At 39.5% G+C, this 19,336-nt stretch overlaps 1 protein-coding gene across 6 annotated transcripts in view; it reads left to right on the top strand.

The window, feature by feature from the left end:
• Nucleotides 1–19,336, top strand: part of ctif (cap binding complex dependent translation initiation factor) — a 177,515-nt gene that overhangs the window by 44,083 nt on the left and 114,096 nt on the right. For 2 of the 6 annotated variants that reach the window (XM_008102767.3, XM_008102765.3), the window contains exons 2-4: nt 10,593–10,809; nt 11,591–11,674; nt 18,929–19,051. In XM_008102767.3, the coding sequence (XP_008100974.1) occupies nt 10,630–10,809; nt 11,591–11,674; nt 18,929–19,051 (387 nt within the window). In that variant the 5' untranslated portion in view covers nt 10,593–10,629. The remainder of the gene's footprint in view (nt 1–10,592; nt 10,810–11,590; nt 11,675–18,928; nt 19,052–19,336) is intronic. The other 4 variants (XM_003216171.4, XM_008102768.3, XM_062972567.1 and 1 more) reach the window with 3 other exon arrangements.

Here is a 19,336-nt window from a genome sequence, read left to right as displayed (position 1 = left end):
TATGCCATCCTTAATAAAGGGAAAAACCTTTCCCATTAGTTTGTTGTTATTTATTATGAAACAGCTTTCTTATGTTAACAAAGTCCTGAAAATTTATTGATGTTTTGTCTTTATGTTATTATAGTTTTCTTTTCTTTTCTGATAAAATCTAGGAAGGGTTGCCAGTCTATACTTTTCTTCAGTTGTCCTTGTTGTTTAGTTATTAAGTATGTCAATCTGTCCATATTTTTTTATTTCCGTTAGTTTAAGTAGCCATTGGTCTGCATCTGGTATTTTTTCTTGTCTCCAGTTCCTTGTGTAAAAGATCCTCGCTGCTGTCGTCATGTAGTTAAATAGTAATTCGTCATTTTCTGACTTTAAACCTTTTGACAGGATGTCATATTGAGTGGAAGGCAAGCTTGTTTTCTGCTGCTCCAGACCAAGACATGCAGCAATGGATTCAAACTACAAGAAGACCACCTAAACATTAGGAAAAACTTCCTGATGGTATTAACTATGTAACAGTAGAATATGCTGCCTTGGAGCATGGTAGAGTCTGCTTTGCTGGAGGTTTTTAAACAGAGGTTGGATGGCCATCTGCCAGGAGTGTTTGATTGTGTGTTACTGCATAACCAAATGGGGTTGGACTAGATGGCCCTTGGTGACTCTTCCAACTCTTATCATTCTCTGATTCCATGACCTACGTGTAAACTTGCCCCAAGACTTGGAACAATGTCTCCAAATTGCAAGAAATAAAACATTGGGAAACAATTCCTATTATAAGAGGGGTCGGGTTTGGGCCCTTCCACAAATCTATATAACCCGGAATATCAAGGCAGAAAATCACAGAATATCTGCTTTGAACTGGGTTATCTGAGTCCACACTGCCATATATTCCAGTTCAAAGCAGAAAATGTGGGATTGTATTCAACTGTGAAAGGGGTCTTTGTTTTCTTCTGCTCTGGAGATTATGACACAGAGCAATGGATTCAAATTTCAGGAAAAGAGATTCCACCTAAACATTAGGAAGAGCTTCCTGATGGTAAGAACTGTTCAACAGTAGAAGATGCTGCCTTGAAGGACAGCAGAATCCCCTTCTATGAAGGTTTTTAAACAGAGGCTGAATGGCCATCTGTCAGGAGTGCCCTGGTTGGCCAGATAGGGTTGGACTGAACAGCCCTTGAGGTATCTTCTGCCTCTATGATTCTAACATCTTTATTTTGTGGCTCTTTAAGGGGCGCATGTTTTCCCCGTCATGGATTGTTGATTCTCTCCAGACATTGTCTTGCGTGAATGGAGCTGTGTTATACAGGATTGGAGCATTAGCTCAGTGCCTTCTGATTTGATTGGGAGAGATTCTGTAGTTTTCCAAGTCTACATTGGAATACTTTTAATAGAGATGCTAAAGACTTCATATTGTATACTTTTCAGTTTGGGAAATGGGTTTTGTATTTCAAGTCCTTCGCTGAATCCTCAGAGTCCTAGTTTTTCCAAACTCTGTTGTCATAAAGCTAAAGCTATTTCTGCCTTGGTCTTCCTTAACCATCAATGCATTTTTCTTCCAAAACATGTTTGTACGTGTATTCACATCCCCATTTACCTAAAGAGCTATTTAATTTCCATTATTTAAATACTAGTCCTGCCTTTGCATGATCTATGATGAAATTTTCCATTTTATTGTAGGACCCCTTCTTGCATGCCCTCTTCCTCTTTCTTGTAGAAAGATTAAGGGTGCAATGGTGACTTGCATTCAACACTGATATATTGGCATTTAACATTTTCAGAGAAATCTAGATTTAAGGAAGTACAAAGGCTTTCTTTGTTAGTGTTGTGTGTTCAAAATTTGAAATTCTGTCCAGAATGCCAGAGGGATGGACTTGATAGCCTTTGTAGTCTCTTCCAGCATTATGATTGTGTGCTTCTAGAGAACAAACATATACCTTTGCTCCAGTGGCAGCAGATAGTGGCTTTCTTGTCTGTGGAGGAGATCAGTCCTGTCTGGATTTTAGTCTGATTTTCAAAGGAGCTATCCAAGATGTTGAACTCTGCCCAATGTATTCAGTGTTTTACACAGGACCGTTAAAGCTTGAAAGAAAAGTCAGAGCTGATTTGCCATCATTTCTGAAGGCATTGGTGTACCGAAAAGAGACTTTCTGGCTCTTCGTTTCTTCTCAAACCAAAGGCTGGAGATATTTTTGGCATAAGATGTACACAAACCCTGATTATATCTTGTCATACATCTTTTTCCCAAGTAAATCTGACACTTCGCAGCAAGAGGTGCCCAAAGGCCAAATCTCATCAGGTTAACCTTTGCTGAAGAGCTTTTCAGTCTAAAGATACAAGCCAAGAAGGTGAGGCTGAGATAACAAGATGGGTAAGACAAGCAGATATGGCAAACTTGGGCTCTCCAGGTGTATTGGACTTCAACTCCCACAATTCCTAACAGCCTACCGGCTGTTAGGAATTGTGGGAGTAGAAGTCCAAAACACCTGGAGAGCCCAAGTTGGCCCATGTCTGGGTAAAAGAGATGTTTGAAGTTCAAGGCATCCATGGACATAAGGTAGAGGACTTTAATTTAGGAAGGGCTACTGGACAATAAAACCAACGGCTGTAGGGTGGAAGACTTAGGGTTCATCAACGCCTATGGTTCTCAACCTGTGGGTCCCCAGATATTTTGGCCTTTAACTCCCAGAAATCCTCACAGCTGGTAAATTGGCTGGGATTTCTGGGAGTTGTAGCTCAACACACCCGGGAACCCACAGGTTGAGAATCACTGAGCTGTGCCATAGAATTAGCGCAATGGTTCAGTGTTGTGGAATCCTGGGATTTGTAGTTTGGTGAAGCACCTGTGCTCTTTGGCAGAGAAGGCTAGCAATCTAGTAAAACTACAACTCCCATGATTCTATATCATTAAGTCCTGTCCGTATTTGTATAATCCTAGAACTATAAAAAGCAGTATCTGAGAAATATATACAGTACGTATCAGTTAACAAAACCAAACATTATGACAAGCACAGGACTGCTCATCTCGGTGATTCAATCTGTTGTCACCACACATTTAAAACTGCAACGCTAATAGAAACTCAAGTCACTTTTTCCGGAAATGTTGAAGGTTTCTTTTCCACCAATAAAATTTCCAGTAATCAAAGATTCAATAGATTAATCAAAAAAGATCTAGCTTTCTAAACAAAGTTGCTGTTTTTGAGTCCTTAATTAGGTAATGTATAAAACCGCCTTCCTGATATGCTGATCTGTCATTCTTTGTTTCTAAATCTTTTAAAAAAATAATTCTGTAGACAGTTGGATGCTATTTTAAACATAACTTTATATATGTTTTTAGCAACCTGCTCTTTCATTTGCAATTTATTTTATTTTGAATGCTGACTTGTGACCCAACTTTACAAAGAAGGTGGGTATGGAAACATTACAACCCCAAAGTAATATGATTACCCCTCTGTCAAGAAAACATACCGATAGGGTCACTTTAGGGCCTCTATAACTTGGAAACAACTTAAAGGCGTATGGAAAATAAAATAAGAGACCTTTTGGAACTCCAGCTACCAACTACTGTATATACTCGAGTATAAGCCTAGTTTTTCAGCCCCTTTTTTAAGACTGAAAAAGCCCCCCTCGGCTTATACTCGGGTGAGGGTCTTGGTTGGCTTATATTTGGGTCAGCTTATACTCGAGAATATATGGTACATTTATTATTTTTCTCTATTATTGTTGCTACTTTTACATTTATTTTACCCTATTTTTATTATTAATAATAATACATTTATTATTTCACTCTGATCTTATTATTATTATTGCATTTATTGTTTGACTCTATTTATTATTACATGTATTATTTTCCTGTATTTATTATTTTATTGTATGACACAGCAAACAAGATAGACATGCTGGATTTCATATCACAAAATCACAAGTCGAACACTTCCCAAGCGTTTAGGACTGTGTGATGTATTTTTGGATGATGCATGCAGATCCCAGTCAGGTGGCCTTTTGCAGTTGACAGATCATGATTTTGTCAATGTTTATTGTTTCCAAATGCCGGCTGAGATCTTTTGGCACGGCACCCAATGTGCCCATCACCCCCGGGACCACCTGCACTGGTTTCTGCCAGAGTCTTTGAAGTTCAATCTTGAGGTCCTGATAGCGGCTGAGTTTTTCCTGTTGTTTTTTGTCAATGCGACTGTCACCTGGGATGGCAACATCAATGATCCGAACTTTTTTCTTTTCTACAACTGTGATGTCTGTTGTGTTGTGTTCCAGAACTTTGTCAGTCTGGATTCGGAAGTCCCACAGTATCTTTGCATGTTCGTTTTCCAATACTTTTGCAGGTTTGTGATTCCACCAGTTCTTTACTGCAGGGAGGTGGTACTTGAGGCATAAGTTCCAATGGATCATTTGGGCCACAGAGTTGTGCCTCTGTTTGTAGTCTGTCTGTGCGATTTTCTTACAGCAGCTGAGGATATGATCAATGGTTTCGTCGGTTTCCTTGCACAGTCTGCATTTTGGGTCATCAGCTGATTCTTCGATCTTGGCCTTAATTGCATTTGTTCTGATGGCTTGCTCCTGGGCTGTATTTATTTATTATTATTATTATTATTATTATTATTATTATTATTATTATTATTATATGTATTATTTTACTCTATTATTATTAAAAGGATACATAAGCACATTTACATTGAAGAAGATGAGAATAATGATTTAATCAGAGTTGGACGGTCTTATCTTAAATTTGAGCTTTATGTAAATATTCAAAAACATCTAACCTACTGATGCCTCAGTTAATGTAATTTTATTGGTATCTATTTTTATTTCTGAAATTTACCACTCTCGGCTTATACTGGAGTCAATGTTTTCCCAGTTTTTTATGGTAAAATTAGGTGCCTCGGCTTATATTCGGGTTGGCTTATACTCGAGTATATACGGTATATTACTCATGTCTTGCAAACTCGAGTTTCCCTGTCTGAATCAATGCATCTGTAGTGTGTTCTTCCTCTTTTCTGACTGCCCTCCATTTCACTAAGAACTATTATTTTTGAAGTTAATGACGTCTTCTCATGATGTGCCCAAAGAATGACAGCAGGCTAGATTTGCTCTCTGACTCATTCATTTGCCTTATTTGCTGACCATAGAACTCTACTGCAACACCATATTTCTAAAGAGTTTATTTTCTTCCTCATGTTTATCATTTCCAGCATTTTCTAGTTACAGAATAAAACTGATGGATGGCTTGCTTTCTCTGCATCTTTTTACAGCGATAGCTTTACTGTGTTATTATGCTGTTTCCACATTCCGCACCGTAGGCAGTTTCATGGCCTTCGCTCACACAAAAAGTGTTGTACCTTGTATAGTGGGCCCTTGATATTTGCCGGGGTTTGGTTGCAGGACTCTCAATGGATACCAAAAACCTACTATAGTAAATATTGTTCCTTATATTAAATGGCCAAAGCAAGGTTTGCTTTTTAAAAAATTGTATATTCAAGCCATGGACACTTGAATCCAGGGATACGAAGGGCCAACTGTAGTGTTTTTCCAGCTTACATACTAAATCTGGAGAGCGTCCTTTTGGGAGCAAACAAACTGATGAAAGGTGAGACGCCTTTTAAAATAATTAGGATGGTGCCGGCTGGTAACACTATATTTTAAGGATCTATCAGCAGTCCCTTTATAAACCTGTGTTTTGAGTGGATTAAACATTAATTGAGAAACTCCTCTCTCTGCTTTTAAATCATTAAAGGAAAACCTCTGACTGGACTTGTATAGTTGAGCAAAAGATGGATGGCTCACTATAGAAACTTGGAGGTGTTCATCTTTTTCCTCCTTTTCCTTTTGCTCTGGTTGCCTCATTATACCCTGTGGGTAAAGAGGGTACGGCAAGACAATTCTGCCTGTACATGTTTATTATAGGTGTATTGCTTCCAAATTTATAATAATGGTTACAAAAAATGTAGGATTGGTGGCTCCCTCCTTAAGCACTTTCTGGCACAAAACCCATCCTTGTCCTTCCTTTGGCCCCAGGTTGCATCTAGACTTGAATTACCCCCAGTTTAATGGAAATAATGTGGAGGGTACCTCATTTTAGACTTGATATGTGCATGCAACAAAATGAAGTTAGAATCTAAATCAAAAAGGAACACACAGGGAGTAATTCCACTTGGTATAGTTGTTGCTGTGTGCCTTCAAATTACGATGTTTGCTTCCTCTGAAACTGAGAGTGTGACTTCCCAAGGATCATATAATGCTGTAGTTCCCAACCTTTGGGCTTCTAGGTGTTTTGGACTCAACTCCCAGAAATCCCATCTAGCTCACCAACTGTTAGGAACTGTGGGAGCTGAAGTCCAAAACACTTGGATGCCCAAAGGTTGGGAACCAGTGATCTAATGACTGAGCAGAGATTTGAACCCTGGGCCCAGTGCTCAGACCGCTATACCACATTGCTCTGTTGGTGTCATACACATATCTAAGTTTCCTTATGCATGTAGTTCGACTATCTTGGTCACTTCGTGGCACGCATCACCTGTTCTTTTTTCTTTTTAAAAATTAATTAATATTTTTCACAATGTACATTAGGGACTAGGAGGGAAAGGTAAACCTTATTCAAGTTATTGTTAGTAGTTTAATACGTTTTCGCACAAATCATCAGGGAAAGGGAAAATATTGTGGAGGGCAAATAAACAAAACATTTTATAACATGTTATGTTGCATTCAGGTTTTTAGTCTCTATTATCTTGACATCCTTTATTTAAACTACTAAAGTTTTTGAAAAGTCATTGTTTCATCTGTATGAAGGAGGAATCTTGTTGTTCTTTACTGTTCATCTCTTCTGCCTGCCTGTTCTTGGTTGCATAAGTAAAGTTCTGTAAATGCAACCTTTTCACATGCAACCTTCTCATATGCAAAATTCTATTCCTGGTTTGAAAGTGCTATTTCATGTTTAATTGTACTATGCTTTCTTTGAAATTAGTTGTTAAACTCCATAAACTTCATTTGTGTTGAATTAGTTGAGACTCGATGAGATAGTCATTGAAAACTATAGCAAAATATATACTGCAGGATGTCCCTCAAAAACAAAGTTTTTGCAGTTTAATAAATCTTTTCCATGTTTTTATGGTACAAGTTGCATAACATCTGTTTTCAATAATGGTCATGCATTAAGGGACCTATGTATATAATGCCATCTCCCAGAATTATATGTGCTGACAATGTAATTTTGTTATGTTATTACTTAATTTGTGGTAATGCTTTTGATTATCACTCTGATGTGAATGTCAGATATGTTTTTGACTTAGGTGCTTTTGGTTGTTTTTGTTTTGCTAACACATTACAGCATTGAATGTCTGCAGTTGTTTGTTGTAAACCACCCTGAGTCCCCACGGGGAGATAGGGCGGGATATAAATAAAGTTTATCATTATTATTATCCATCATTACTGGTTTTTAAGTGAACTATTATTTGTATTTCTATTATGCTTGACTAATTCTTACTGCATATTATTAAGAGGTGCGACATTGTGGTTCGGTGTAGTTTTAGGTTTTTGTTCTCTAGTTTACTATGTTTGGCCTGTGAAGGCAATGTGCAATCTTTTGAATAAAACAATGAAATAAAATAATGATATTGTGAGGTCATATAAATCAAGATTCATGCACCAATCAGCCTGGTAACAGCTGAATGACATCTGCCATGTTCAGAGACAGTATCCCTGTCGATTATAGGATGATGGCTATGGATGGATGGGGGATGGATGGGGGGGGGGGGTCTGTATTTCATGCTTGTTAACTTCATTTTGTCCATTGATGCACACCTATCATGCAGGGCTAAATGAACCTTTTCCCATATAAAGTAAGAATCCTCCTTACCATTGGTATATACTCTATATATTTATTTATAAGTCTAGAAACAACCCTCTCTACTGTGACACCGTTTCTGGCCTTTCTGAATGCCTGGGTTGGGAAATGGCAGTGGTGGCCAGGTGCAGCTGACCTTTCAAGTTGGCATTAGTATTTTCCCCTCTCCAGAATGACCCTTGACTTATCCACAGGTTATACAAAAATCCATAATTTTGGTCTCCAAACCTACCTTTGATTTATGCAAGAGGTAGACATGTACATGAGTATATACAGTAATCACAGCAGGCTTGCCAAATAAGTTACCCCCCATTTTTTGGCACGCTTCTCAACAAAAACTGAGAATTGGGCATAGTGGGGGACACTTGATCATTTGCAGTTGTTCTTACAGAACCAGCCATTCATTCCATACTGTAGACTCGGTTAATTATTTACCCCTTCATCACCCCGTGTGCCATGTTTATTTGTGTTCCCATATGTCACTCCTGGCTCAGCATTGTACATCTGTCAGTCCTGATAAGAGCTGTAGCGACTGGCAGTTTTTATGGCTTTTCTTTATTGCAGCATTACAGAGAGAGGTACAATAGGCTGTGCTTTTATGTCAAGGTTAAACCAAAGCCTTTTGTTCTGGCTTATTTCTTTGAGGATGGTGCAGAAATGTTGCATGGCTGAGTTGAAGAGTCCCATGGCTTTTCTAGTCTGTTTAAATAGCAAACCTATCTTTTGTTTTCCCCTTAAACTCAACCCTCCACATTCATTGGAGTTGGGATACAGGGCCAAATAAATAAATACCCTTTTATGTGAAGGAACACATCCAAGAATTTCTAGGTCTATGCACAACCTCTGGTGGACCTTAACCATAGCATTGCATTGGAGAAACTAGAGATTGCTAGAGGGGTGTTCTATCTAGAAGTCAGCATGATTGAAGTTGACCATTAAGTCACACTGGATGACATAGAAATTCCCAGAATTTTTTTAAAAATCAAAGCCGTGAATAATCACCAGAAGTCTAAACCACAATATGGAGGGATGGCTATATTGCCACCCTTGAATGTGGACCCTTCAGCTGAATTTAAAAGACATTTTAAGCTGCATTATATGATCAGTGTATACCCATATAATGCAGATTACCTACACTGAACTGAGTCTACACTGACCATGTAATTCAGTTTCAGACTACATCATATAGCAGTGTAGATCCAGCTTACGTTACATTTTTCTATCCTTTTTAGACTCAGTGGCTCACTTTGGCAATTTTAAACACAATGTAATGATCATACGAGTTTCTCTCTTTTGATAGTTATGACAGGCAGGTAACGGGCAATTATATACCAAGTAACGTTTTCAGCTGATTATTTCAACAACAAAAACAGATTTTGAGTGGAGAGAGAATGAGATATGGCATTTCTCAGACTTCTGATTTTTAAAATCTACATTGATTGAACTGCATTATATGAGTCTACACTAACCAGATGCTGCGGTTTCAAAGTGCATTGCATGGCAGTGTAGATGGGACCTGTGAACAGGCTGTAGGATGTCTTTGTGAGAGGACAAAATGAGAGCATTATTCCAACAATTTTCTTTTGGTTTCCCAAATTCTTTCATTTCAGCAAGTGAGACTTTGAAAATTATGTACATCTAGAACTCTTATCTTTGCTGTGTTTGCATTGGCAACTTTGCCTGCCTTTTTATGTGCAAATGTGGGGATTGCAGGAAAAACTAATTCGTGTAAATGGAGAGGAATTTGAAGGAGCAGTGGTATCATACAACCGCCATCTCCTATAGCTACTGCCTGGGCATATACAAAATTAAATGTTCGTGCACATTATATGGCATGAAGGGACAAATAGCGGAATATATAGTGTACTCTGTAGAGCAGTGGTTCTCAACCTGTGCATCACAGAAATTTTGGCCTTCAATTCCCAGAAATCCTAACAGCTGGTAAACTGGCTGGAATTTCTGGGCGTTGTAGACCAAAACACCTGGGGAACCACAGGTTGGGAACAACTGCTCTACAGGGTACACTGTATATCCTGCTATTTGTCCCTTTATGCCATATAATGTGCATGAACATTTATGTTTGTATATGCCTGGGGTGTAGCTATACGAGATGGCAGTCGTAGAGTATAGAGTGTCTAGGAACTATTATCCACTCAGTGAGATTTTAGGCTGAGTTGATTATACATGCCTGCAATGAAAAATACACAATTAAAAAGTCATGGTACACACAGCTCAATTTTTCCCCAATTCAGTTGTTACTTTATTTTAATTAAGTGCTGACCCTGATGTTCTAGTGTGGTATCTTTTAGTGCTTTTGAACAGATCCGCTAATTAATGTGTTTTTAAACTCTGTAGACTTTAATGCCTTTTGTACTGTCTGCTCTTCACTCCACCATAAAATCTTAGTCGCATATTGCAAAAGGAAAACATCAGAGCAAGTGACTTTAAAAAAAGGTTTGTACATGATGGAGCATAATTGGGTCATTTTTGGATGTAGAATGCCAAATTTTGGATGTAGAATGCCAAATTTCTATAAAACCAGCCTACATTTTATATATATATATATATATATATATATATATATATATATATATGAGAGACCCTCAATTTTGCAGGCCTCTGTTAGTTAGGAAAACAAGTTTTGAGTAAGGATAGAATGGAAGTGTGAAATATCTCTGGCTTGTGATTTTTGAAATGGTGTTGAGAAGAAAAACTTAATTTTGATGGAAATTAAACCTCCTTATTCTTTCGGCAGGTAGACCCCTTCCGTTCCTGGTCCTTTATCCAAAGGGATGGAAAATTCTTCTGTGGCGTCTGCCTCATCCGAGGCAGGGAGTAACCGTTCGCAGGAGATCGAGGAGCTGGAGCGCTTCATCGACAGCTACGTTTTGGAGTATCAAGTCCAAGGCTTGCTAACCGACAAGACGGAAGGAGACGGGGAGAGCGAGAAAACGCAGTCAAACGTCTCCCAGGTTGGCACAGGATGGGTTTTGCTTTGCTTTCATGTCAGATTATTTTACCATTTTTCATCATCCTCAACAACGATAATAATTTCTTTCCTGTCTCTCCCTTTAGATTGAAGCAGGGAACAATAGATCCAAATTTGACATTGTGTGCTTTCGAATTGTCAATCTGGCAACCCTGTCACAAGGTTTCCTTGGCGAGATTTGTTCAGAGGAAGTTTGCCTTTGCCTTCTTCTGAGGTTGAAGCCCCTTCTACACTGCCATAAAAATCCAGATTAATTGCGTTGAGCTGCATTATATGGCAGTGTAGAGTCATAACCCATCTTAAACCAGATAATCTGGATTATGTGCTTTGATCATCTGGATTATGTGGCAGTTTAGAAGGGACATTAGAGAGTGTGATTGTTCATCCAGTCGGTTTCCAGGGCTGAACGTGGATTTGAAATGGTCTCCAGAGTCTTAGGGTGCAACTATTCTGTAGACACCATGTTAACTTGCTATGGCTCAGTGCCATGGAATCATGGGAGTTGTGGTGTTACAAGATCATTCTCTGCCAAAGAATGCTGTTTCCTCACCAATTACAACTCCTAATATTCCATAGCATTGAGCTCTGGTGCAAAATATTTGTAACCCAGATTATTTTTGTTGGTGTAGACAAGGCTTTGTCTCAAATCCAAAAGGCAGTTCTTCTGAAATCATTCTGCTCCTCTGATGCTCATTGTTAACATCAACATCCCCTCCAAACCAGTGACTTCCCATAAGTGCCTTAATGTTTCCATCTTTTTATAGTGGACAGCTGACTGTAATGAGCAGATAGAGGGCACTGGTTCCTCCTCCAGAGGCAGGGGCATAGCACCTCAGCATCACAACCAGGTAAGGTGCATGAGATATCCCCACCAGAAATGAGCATGCTTCGTGATGGTGTCTTGTGTGTTTCCACCAGCATGCAAACCTCAAGGTTCGTACTGATGCCTTGAACTCCTTGACATGAAACAGAACAATTACCTTATTCTGATTGAGACCATTAGTTCATCTTGACCAATATTCTCAACTTTGCAATTATTTTAGTTTGTGGTTCCAAGCAGAATCCATGCCTAGCTCTACCTGGAGATCCATGGCAGTCCAATTAATCTCCAAACTTGATCTTTTTTAGGTTCCAAAATCAGATGTGCATTTAGCGTGGTACAATGGTTTCGTGAGCATGATGTTAGATCACAGATACACAATACCCTTCCTCTTAACTTCACCAGAATTTCAATGCCAATGTGAGATTTCTTGTCAGCATTTTTAAAGGGGTAATTCTGAAAGTTTTCCTCTAAAGGAGAATATTGCTGTTTGAAAGGACAACGCTACTACGTTGCCATTTCAATTGAACTGGAGGTAATTAATTTGAAACCTGCCTTTCCATTTGCAGTGTGATCTCCCAGGTCTGACTGTGCTGTCGGTAGTTTGTTTTTCTGTTGGCTTCCTAAATAGCATTGGCTATTAAAGTTGTTCGGAACATCTTGTGTTCTGATACTTGTGCTTAACTGGGGTACTTTCCATTTGTCACAGAACACACTGCAGTTACACAGTTTGATGAATCCTACTGAAGCCTGGGATGTGTAGTATGGTGAGGGACATAACACTGATCAGGGCGATATAATAGATCTGTATAGGAGAGACTTATGCATACATTACCCAACCACATTTCAGGATTTCGTAGAATGGAATCAAGGCAGTTAAAGGGGAATAATCTGTTGTCATGGTGTTGTGTAAATCTGGCCTAAATTCAAGATAAGAATATTTGAAGACAGTTCAGTGTGTCTGAAAACTTCCACAAACCGCAACGTGTTTCCAGAGTCACTTTGCTATACCTAGTTGAGATGCAATTCCCGTCTCATATTGCCAACATTTACTGCCTTCATAAATTACTGTTTTACAAGCAAGCCCCAGAATTAACTGAGAACCGTTTTGCAGAGTCTTAAGCATGTTTGTTTACAAGTAAAATCCACTGAGTTCATTCAGTGCCTTACCCATTTAGTGGAACTAAGTGCCACTGGGGCTTACATCCCAGTAGACACGCTTAGGATTGTGTTGTTAACAGGCTAAACCGATCATGGCATGTAATCATTTCCCTTCTCCTTGAACACAACCACAAGTCAATTCTATAGGATTCCTTTAATTTTCCATAGCCATTTTCGAAGCTTCATGGATTTGTGCATGCAATGTAGGTGGGGGGAATTCGAAACTGCCAGCAATGTTAATTGTACAGATGGAAGGATTCTGAAAGATAGAACACAACACAGTGGCACTCAGAAATTTCTATATACAGGGATATTCAGGAATATTGGTCTTGCAAAGTGGTATTGATCCTTTACGGCCAGAGGGAGCTGTTTATCTCAGGAGGAGATTATCTGGTTTCATCCATTCCCTGCAGCTTCTCATGACAAGGTTGAATTGAAATCCTGAACAGGCCCAAACTGGCCAGCATTAGCAATATGGGATTACACCTTGGGAGCATCTACACTGTAGAGTGAATGCAGTTTGGCACCACTTGAACTGCATGGTTGAAGGCTATGAAGTCATGGAGGGTGTGGTTTTACATTGAGAACTGTAGCTTGGCAAAGTCATTTGCTTTCCATGCCAAGGAACGCTGTCTCCTCTCCAGATGACAGCTCCCAGGATTCCAGAGCATTGAGCCATGGTTTTTAAAGTGGTGTCAAACTCCACTCATTCTGCAGTGTAGATGCACCTGGAGTGAGGCTATATTCCAAAGCAATTTCATGAATTATAACTAGTTTTTAGAGTTGGTAGAAGGTGAGTCTGTGGCTTGGCTTTGCATTGTTCCCATGAAGATATGTCAGGAGTAGTAGTTGGGGACTTCCATATCAGGCAGGGTAGTGAATCCACTCTGCGTTTTAGAGCAAAGTTCAAAGGAATCCAAAAAAAAAAAAAGAAGAAGAAGAAGAAGCCCAAAGGAACCTTAGGTGACTTCTTTACAGTTCATGTGCAGATTAATGTAGAAGTCTGCCAGGACCCAGGCTGCAGAACACCAATAACCATGCGCAGAGACCAGAATCTATCTAATATCTTTATTAAGGAAATATATAAAGTCAATAGAAACAAGTGAAGAATATAGTTCAGAAGTAGACCTTTCAGGAAAGGTCAAATATAGTCCAGGAAAACAATGTCCAATATGTGATATTAGAGTCCAAAGTTATAATCCACTTGACCGAAACACACACTATTTGGCAAGCAATAGTGTGGGGAACTGTCCATAGTCTTTCGAGGCTTAAGGTAAATCCGAAGGAAACTGGAAAACAAGGCTTGAATCTAGGAAGCAAGGTCCGTGGTTTAAAACGCAAGGCAAGGCAAGACTTGAAACTTGGCAAGATCAAACTTGAAACAAGGCAAACATGAAACAAGAACTGAGTCCATAGAAGTCCGTGGAACAAGGCAAGGCTGGAAACTTGATCCGGAAAGCAGGGAACTGGAGTACGAAGTCTACACACGATCTCACTCCTCAAGCTGACGAATTGACTCCGCAAGGTTTCCTTGGCGGCAAGACCTCTAAATAGGGTCTCGTTTCCCGCCAGAAGAACACTTTCCCTGGAGAACTAGGAGTGAAACTCATCTCTGTCCAGATGCATGACTCCTTAGAATTTCCCAAGGGAAGCAGACCTAATCAGCTAATTGTTTGGCTGCGATTCTGGCGCTTCGGCGATTCGCCTCCCTAGCGCCTCTATCTTTATTATAATTGTCCTTTCGAGAAAACGGGGGAGAATTCTGCCCAGGGCTTGTTTGGCTAACTTCTTGAGGGCAAACATCCTGTAGGTGCAGGGGCTCCGTTTCTGGCTGAAACGGTGTAAATCCCATGTTTTCCTCTTCGTCTGCCACAATAGTACTAGGAACGCGACTTCAAGGCCCATGAGACATCACAAAGTCACCAGTCACTGCTATGATCAGCAGTGAGAATCAACTGGTTTCCTGTTCATGTTGCAAAATGACGCCCATATCTGAGTTGGTGTGTGTACCCAGACTTTGTGTGGCTATGCAAAACTGTAGTTAATAGCAAACACTATTGAAATGAAAGACTTTAAAAATACCATAAAGCTATACTGGACAATCTAGAAATGCCTAGAGAGGATGTATTTTCTCCATCGCGGACAAACAAAACCATGGATAAAGGGGTTGTAGTGTATAGGCAAATTTAAATCAACCCATTGTCTGAATATGCCTTTTTTTTTTAGTCAATGAAGAAGTGGATTTTACCTTTCTCCCTCCGCAGCAATCATAGCTCTTTATCAGTTTATTGTAGAGCCACTTCAATAAATTGGTTGAGAAGAGAGGAAGATTGGAGAAGAGTCACTACAGCCAGAGGCAAAGAGACTACTTGAGGCTTCTGAAGGACTTCAGTAGATAATGTCAGCATCTTGCATCCTGCTATAATGTCAACATTTTGCATCTTGATACAGACCTTCTCCCATCTGCTCTCTGCTAGACATAGAATAGACATGGGAAGAGGCTAAGGCAGCTAAATGACAATTCTAGTGGTGATTGGTCTATGATGACCTTCTGTGTACTTTGCAAAAGTATACTACAGTTTGCCATAAACCAATCCCCCTTATAGCTAACTCTGATCTTGCTAAATGGCAAATACCTAGAGAGACCCATAAACACTTCTGTGGAGGTGGATATTTTTTGGAGTATAAGATAAGGGAAACTGCTATAACCAAGTCGTGTGCAAAATGATTAAAATAGCATATAGAATTGCCTTCTCCAAGATGTCTCAATGGTGCCTGTTCACGCAAATACAGCTACTCCAAAATTGTGGTCCCAAGCATTTCAGATAAGGAATACTCAACCTATAATATTTAAAAACCAGATACAAAGTTCTGAAGAATCAAGTATTTTTTTTAACCAGTACAGGCAGTCTCTGAGTTACAAACATCCAACTTACAAATGACACATAATTAAGAACAGGGGTGAGACAACAGAAATTGAGACTGTTTTACCCCTAGGAAGGAAAATTAACTCCTGAGAGAGTTATTATCATGGGGAAAAGGTGTCGCCACTGAAACCAATCACCAATCTTTGTTTCCACAACAAGCTAAATTTTTCAAAATCCAGTGATCATAGAGACAGCAAGTGAGGTGAATTCTTCTGAACAAGGGCACAGACTGTTAACAAACAGGAGTGTTAACCCTTTCCTATGCTATCCAAAGCTAAAATAATATATATTTTGGCAATTAAAAATGTATCTGTTCTGACTTGCATACAAATTTAACTTAAGAACAAACCTACATAATCTTATTCATAACTTGGAAATTGCCTGTATATGGTTTCGGGTAGGGGTTGAACAGAGATGAGGATCTCATAACCCAAAACATATATTTACATTCTTATGGCAAGCAGCATTCTTTGTGGGATTTTTTGTTGTTGTTATTTTTTCCTGCAGTAATGTAGTTATATGTGGCTGTAAATCCCATAGTGATGTCCATATACGAAAGGGTTTTGAATACTAATAATTTCTGTAAACCTTTTTTGGTGTAAGTTTAGGACTCTGTAGATACCTCAGTGTATTTCTGCTCTGATTGAAAGGCAAGAGTGAATTCCTGGAAGTGTACCAGTTTGAACTATGAGATATTGTAGAACTTGTTAGAAATGAGAAATTGATAGAAATTCCTCTGCTTCTGTTAATAATGAAGAGCTGGGGAAAGTTACTTTTATTAGACTATATCTCCACAATCTTTTAATAATTATTTTATACTCTGGACAGTGACCTGAAAAACAATAAGTTCATAAGGGGAGGGGAGTATTCATTTAAAATTCCCCTAGCTCTGTACATATGTGTGTATATGTTAGTTTTACTTGCAGTGAAATTAAATTCAGTCTTAAATCTTGCCAAATCTTTTCAGACCTAGCATTTCTGCATGCTCATGAGGAATCACATCTAGGAAAGCATGCATAGGTTTGTAACAGTCATTTATTTTGATCTTTTAAGAAATGTTCAGAAGAAAGCTGTGCAATATGTTTTACTTGAGTTTTATTATAGCAATCTCTTGAGGAGGTTATACATGGTTATTCCTTATTTTTCTATATAATTTGATTCTTGTTACAAGGCCTGAGTTTGGTGGAAAGAACTTGTGCAATTGTTGAGTTGAAATAAAGGCAATAACATAGAACGATTGACATAGGAAGAGTTTGGACCTGGAATTTAGTTTCCTCTTTCTTTTCTTTTCTCTTTTCAAACATTGACACAGCTCAACAACAACAAAATCTTGGTGTCTTGGTTTTTAGGTCTGTTCCTGGGGTTATTTGGGGCTCTGATTCAGAAAACTGCATTGGACATACCGTATCAATTCTAGTTTCTTAACTATCATGATTTTCTGTGGCTGAGCAAATGGCAACTGGTATATGGCATATGTTCAGTATCTCAAAAACTAGAGCTTATAGGGGGATGATGCCATTTTTGGAATCAGTGGGTCAAATGTACCCAGAAATAGATAATCATATTTGTCAACTCAGGATATTTGAGCAGTTTTCAGCCTTCTAAATAACCTTATGAAAGATACACATCTGTACTTTAGGGGTTTTCTTTATTTAAATGACCTTCTTGTCCCCTGTGCTATAACAGGTATGGAAATGCAGAAGGCTAGCTTTCTAACAGACTTGCAAACTGAGATCTGGTGCAGAGTAGTGGTCTGAATATTGGATTAAGTTTCCTTGAGACAGGTTCAAATATCTTTTCGACCATTGAAACCCACCAGGTGACTTTGGGCAAAGTGCGTTTTCTTTGTTTCAGAGGAAGACATTGGTAGACCCTCTTTGAACAAATCTTGCCATGGTAGGTTCTCTTTAGGGTCTTCACGTGGCAGAAAATACTTGAAGGCACACAATAACATCTACAACAATGCCTTGTAAATAGATAAAACTTGCTGTCAAGCAGGGTAGTAGAGCAGGGATAAAGTTAAGGGTGTAGCTATTGAGAAGAAGCAAAATCAGGGCATGGTCCACCTCCCAAATAAAGGTATATTTTATTCCCATATTTCTAGTATTGTATTACATTTGCTGATGAATGGGGCACTGAACCCCTGTGACAGTGAAAAAAAATAACATAAAGAAATTGTAATTTTTGTACAGAGAGACCATCTCTCAAGGAATTTTTCAGTTGTCTAGCACAGGCATGGGCAAACTTTGGCCCTCCAGGTGTTTTGGACTTAAACTCCCACAATCGTTAAAAGCCTACTGGCAGTTAGGAATTATAGGAGTTGATGTCCAAAACACCTGGAGGACCTAAATTTGCCCATGCCTGGTCTAACACAACCCCCAAAAGAAGTTAGCCATAGAATTGCACTGGCGGACTTAGACATTGCTGGAGAAGTATTCTCTTTAGGAATCTCAGTGTGATGGAAGGATATTAATTTCCAGAGTCACTGGAGGATCTAGAACTGTGGTTCTCAACTTGTGGGTCCCCAGATGTTTTGGCCTTCAGCTCCCAAAAATCCTAAAAGCTGGTAAACTGGCTGGGATTTCTGGGAGTTGTAGGCCAAAACACCTGGGGACCCACAGGTTGAGAACCACTAGGGAATCTAGAGATTCCTGGAGTAGACATTTTAATCAAATCCATGAGTAATCCACTAAAGTCAAAAGTACAGTTGTGGAGGACTAACTGTAATTTCAAACTTTAGTTAACCATTGGGAAATACAGCTAAGGCAGGCAAAGAGATAAAAGGCAAGGAAAGTTTACCCCAGTTGTGAACGATTCTCACCCTCTACAATGGTAGAAATGGAGGGGGGGGGGGGCTGGAAGGAAATTTTAATTGATGGACAGAATTGTTATTGTGTGTGTGTTTCTAGAGGGGTGGTAGCCTCTCTTTCACACACCCAATGATGACACTCTTGGATAGAGCAAAGGGATGAGCTTCCCTTCCTTTGCACCCAGTGGAGAAACCAAGGAGACTTTTCCATCAGCCTGCTTAGCATCCTTGTCCACCTGTGGCTTTCAAAGAGTGACATTAGTGGTCAACGTAGAAGCTCAAGATAGGACATTTCTAGGCTTTGCTCTCTCCTGTCACCTTTCAAAGGCGCTGAGTAGCTTTGGTAAGTTGTCCTTGACTAAAGCAAGCCGTTTATTGTTTCCAGGAAGATTGGGACCACAGCAGCAGTGGCAGTTCAGGATCCCGACCTAGTTCGGGCTCCAGGCATGGGTCTGTGCCAAGGTCTGGCGACCGAGGGAGAAGCAGCCAGTTCAGGCATTCGACCAAGGTATCCTCTGGTGCTGGTGCTGCGAGATAGACTAGGAGAGCTGGAAACGGCTTCTCACTTGTTGCTGGCTGCTCACTGTTGGCTTTGTCCAGTAGGGACATGATCGTTTTGCGGTGTGTACATGCGTGTGTAATGGCGTGCTGTGTATAGAATCTGTGCACAAATGAGTTAGGCTTTGTTTCTCACTGTGGGAACATTTTGGGCGAAGATTACGTCCCAGGGTTCTGCAATACTGTGAGTACGAACTAGATACCTGTATACATTTACATGGCATTTCTCTGTATA

The sequence above is a fragment of the Anolis carolinensis genome, chromosome 2 (genome assembly GCF_035594765.1).
Source record: "Anolis carolinensis isolate JA03-04 chromosome 2, rAnoCar3.1.pri, whole genome shotgun sequence".
NCBI classification, from domain to species: Eukaryota; Metazoa; Chordata; class Lepidosauria; order Squamata; family Dactyloidae; genus Anolis; species Anolis carolinensis.
The sequence above is the reverse complement of the archived record's forward strand: the minus strand, read 5'-3'. Positions and strand labels throughout refer to the sequence as shown.